The sequence below is a fragment of the Nesoenas mayeri genome, assembly GCF_963082525.1.
Source record: "Nesoenas mayeri genome assembly, chromosome: 24".
Lineage (NCBI taxonomy): Eukaryota > Metazoa > Chordata > Aves > Columbiformes > Columbidae > Nesoenas > Nesoenas mayeri.
Window position 1 is genome coordinate 4,092,371 of NC_137546.1, and position 3,537 is coordinate 4,095,907.

A 3,537-nucleotide genomic window follows, 5' to 3' on the forward strand; every position below is an offset into this window, starting at 1 on the left:
CACCTTTTATATATAATGGCATTTATAGCCAGGACTGGCTGTGGTGGGCTTTGTGAAACAGAAAATTACAGTTGGATCTCATACAGCTGCAGCCACCAAGATGCAATTGGCTGCCCAGGACACCAGGTGTCAGCTGCTGGGAGTGGGAAAGGTCTGCGTGGGGTGCTGCAGCTTTGGCTTCTCTTAATGCCTCCGAGTATTAAAGCAGCCAGGGTAGGAGGTGTATTCATGCTGTGTTCTTGCCCAAAAGCGAGTAATTTATGTCAAACTCTCCCTCCGTTTCTCATCACCCAGCTGCTTTGTTCCAGCATGGGGTGTTTCAGAGGACATTCCTGGTGTGTGTTTGGTGTTCAGTGGCCTGTCCCAGAGGTGGGTGCTGGGTCAGGGAACAGAGCGTGTATCTTTTTCTGGGAGACTCATAGTATAATACAAGTTACAGTGATTCCTGTTTTTTGGATAGAACTGCTTGCCATTACTCCACATAACAGAAAAAGCATGCTTAAGCTCAGAACACAAACAGCCAGCACACAGGGGAAGATCCACACAAAACTGTGTTATTTTATTATGTTTGCCTGGCCTGTGGCCTGGCAGGGCTGTGGTTTGGGAGGCCAGTGTGCCCCAGGCATCCAGGTGCAGCAGTGCAGAAAGCCTGATGAAGCAGAGCATGCACATAGTGAGCAGCTCGGATGCTCTCTCCTTTGGCTACGGGTAGTCGTAGTTACACTGCACTCATAAGGGTGCACTTTGATGCAAAGTGGCATTCAAATATGCGTGTGCTGGCAGCCCAGGAAGGGAAGACAGGCAGGTGGGCACAGAAATGTAAGTGACCCTCTAGGCATCAAGGGGATGCTCCTTGGAGAGGCCTGACTAGCAGGGCAGGCTGGGCTCAGGGAAACCTGGGTGTCCAGGACGGTGGCTCAAAGCCCTGAGCGCTATCAAGAGGCACTAGTGGGGGGGTGTACAAAGTGTTGTCTTGTCAGTGAGCACACGGAGTGGAGGGAGATGTGTATGTTCTACACATACTGTTAGCAGGCAGGAAGCACTGAGACCAAGTGGGGCTAACAGTAGCTTTCTGCTGTGCTCTCAAGAGCACAAGGTCTATGCTGTTCTTTCTTCCTTTTTTTTTTTTTGCCCCTACTCTTTAACTTCCAGAAAATATGCCCAAATTACCGCTTAAAGTTAAGGAGTGCCTAAGTCTGGGAAGCAGCAGGAGGGGTGTCCAGATCAGGCTGGGTGCTAGGGTTTAGCGGCTCAGGAGAGAAGTGAGGTCTGCAGGATTTTTAGGTTATCTCCCTGATGGAGAACATCAGTGCAAGTGGCGAGGCTGAGTCTAATGTGGTACATTCACAAATCTATTTGCATCCTTTGCATAGTCATCTTGAGGAAAGATGCATGGTGGCCCCTGGCACCTTGTACACACATTCATGAACAGAAAGGTTGTATGTTCTACAGCCTGCAAGCAGCACCATGCAGAAACCATCCAAAGGCCGTGGGATGCTCTGAGGGATGTCAGCTCCAGCATGCAGGTCCCAGTTCAGCACGGCTACGGCTCCACTGTCACGCTGCTGTTGGTAACACGTACACCATACCAGCCCTTCCAGAACAGCGTGTCCTGGCCACCGTGTTCGAAGCGGACAAAGCGGACCCCGGGCCCATAGTCAGAAAAAGTGTGGGAGATCTTTGGGATGAGAGACAAAATGGTTGTTGGTAAGCGTCAAAACACCATGAACCCACCCTACTTTAGTGCACAGAGCCTTCAACCCCACCTGCCCCCGTCACACCTACCAGGCTGGGTAACAAGAGGACATTTACAGTGGGAGTTACTGGGGAGGAGCTTTGATCCCACTGTTGTTCAGAGGCCATTGAACCTCTCCCCATTGGGAATCTCCTTCAGCTTATACCTGCAGCGGTGGCTCAGCATGTTTCCAAGTTTTATGTAAGGCAGCCTTCCAGAATGATACCTTTGTTCAATCACAGGTTCATGGCTCTGCAGAACACAACGGAGCCTTCTCCTCCAGGAGAACTCTCCTGCTTCTCTTTGCTTCAAAACATTCCTGATTCATGCAGGTTGGGTGTCACCTGTTGAGCCTACAGCTGTAACTCACCTCAGTCCAGCTGGCATCATTGTCCTCCGGGATGGTGATCGTCTCACTTTTGTACTCGGCCAGAACATCCTCATTCTCTGAGAGCAGCTTCACACAGAGCTCGTAGAGGCAGCCGGCATCGCTGCGTCCTGCGTACCTGCAAGGAGATCCCGGCTGTTGGCCTCACCTGTGTGCTGGGTGAGGTTTGAAGGCCCAGTGGAGGTATATGCCCTCCTTGCCCTTCCTTCTTTCTTGACTCTGCCTGCCTTGCTACTTACCAGTCTTTTACCACAACTTTAGGCTGCGTTGTATCCATCAGCTCTTCCCAGTAGCCCTCAGCCCTAAGGTCAATGACCTGAGCCTTTCGACACCACCTGAAATGAGATATTAATGGGTATCACAGTCTCTCCTGGGACTGAGGAAACCAAAAATGTCCCCTTCCCTGAATAAGTGAAGAAAGCAGCCTTACTCATAAGATGTAACGAAGTATTTATGGACTTCTTCACTAGGGAATTCTTTTCCAAAGTCCCCTGGGAGATCTTCAATTTTCCAGCCATCACCTCCATTCTCTACCTCTCCCCAGTGCTGCAGGTCTTCTGCAAAGGGCATAAAAGAATCTCAGATGAGTCTTAGTTTCTGCAGACCTGGGAAATCCAATCATCTTTCACTACAACCTTTCTCTTGCTTGTGAAAGGTACCGTGATAGATGCAGTGCTAATACTGTATGTAGACTATGGAGATGTTTGTTAAGTAGAGCTCAGGCAAAAAACATTAGTCTGGCTGAACTTAATATTAACAAAGTTTAATGCTCCTCACCAAAATGCTATGTACCTGGGGGAAAGGCTTGATCTTTCTTGTCATGGTTTGGCAAGAAACAATCTGGAAACCCAGGTGCTGTTACTGTCATTGCACCGGACAGGGGTTCTGCAAAGGACATCTTTGTCTCTCCAGTGGGATTCTGATCCCTGCAGGGGCTTGTATAAAGTCGACGTCAAGTAGAACCCTTTGCAAAGGCTGATTATCAAAGGCCTTCTTGCCCATTAAATGACCTGACTGCATGCATTAAGTGATTCGACTTGGGCAAGAATAAAATGCTGCAATCTGATGGTAACTAAAATATTTTTTTCAAAGACTGGAGATGTCCAGTTCCCAGTGACTGGTCACATCTATGAAATCTCGGCCTTGTTTATGGCTGTCTCTCACCTTCACCACAGGGGTTCTTGATGAGATTCTTCCTTTTCTTGCTCAGGAAGTAGAAATTTTGCCAGTTCTCTGCATTCTCCTGTGACTCTGCTCCGGTGAGACCTTCCTGCTGACACTTCAGGATCCAAAGCGCAGCTCCATCGATCAGGTTCTTCCACTGGCAGCAGACGAGGCGACACGCCAGCACCAAATCCACCGCAGGTATGGAAGCCAGGATTCTGATCAGGACTGCTTCGGGGAGGGACTCCAT

At 49.4% G+C, this 3,537-nt stretch overlaps 1 protein-coding gene across 1 annotated transcript; it reads right to left on the reverse strand.

The window, feature by feature from the left end:
* Positions 1 to 1,543: 1,543 nt before the first annotated feature.
* Positions 1,544 to 3,537, reverse strand: LOC308049287 (F-box only protein 2-like; the record flags this gene model as incomplete). Its single annotated transcript, XM_080358839.1, has 5 exons — positions 1,544 to 1,678; positions 2,106 to 2,241; positions 2,363 to 2,458; positions 2,554 to 2,680; positions 3,288 to 3,537. The coding sequence occupies 5 exons, from the start codon at positions 3,535 to 3,537 to the stop codon at positions 1,544 to 1,546; spliced, it is 744 nt and encodes a 247-aa protein (XP_080214965.1).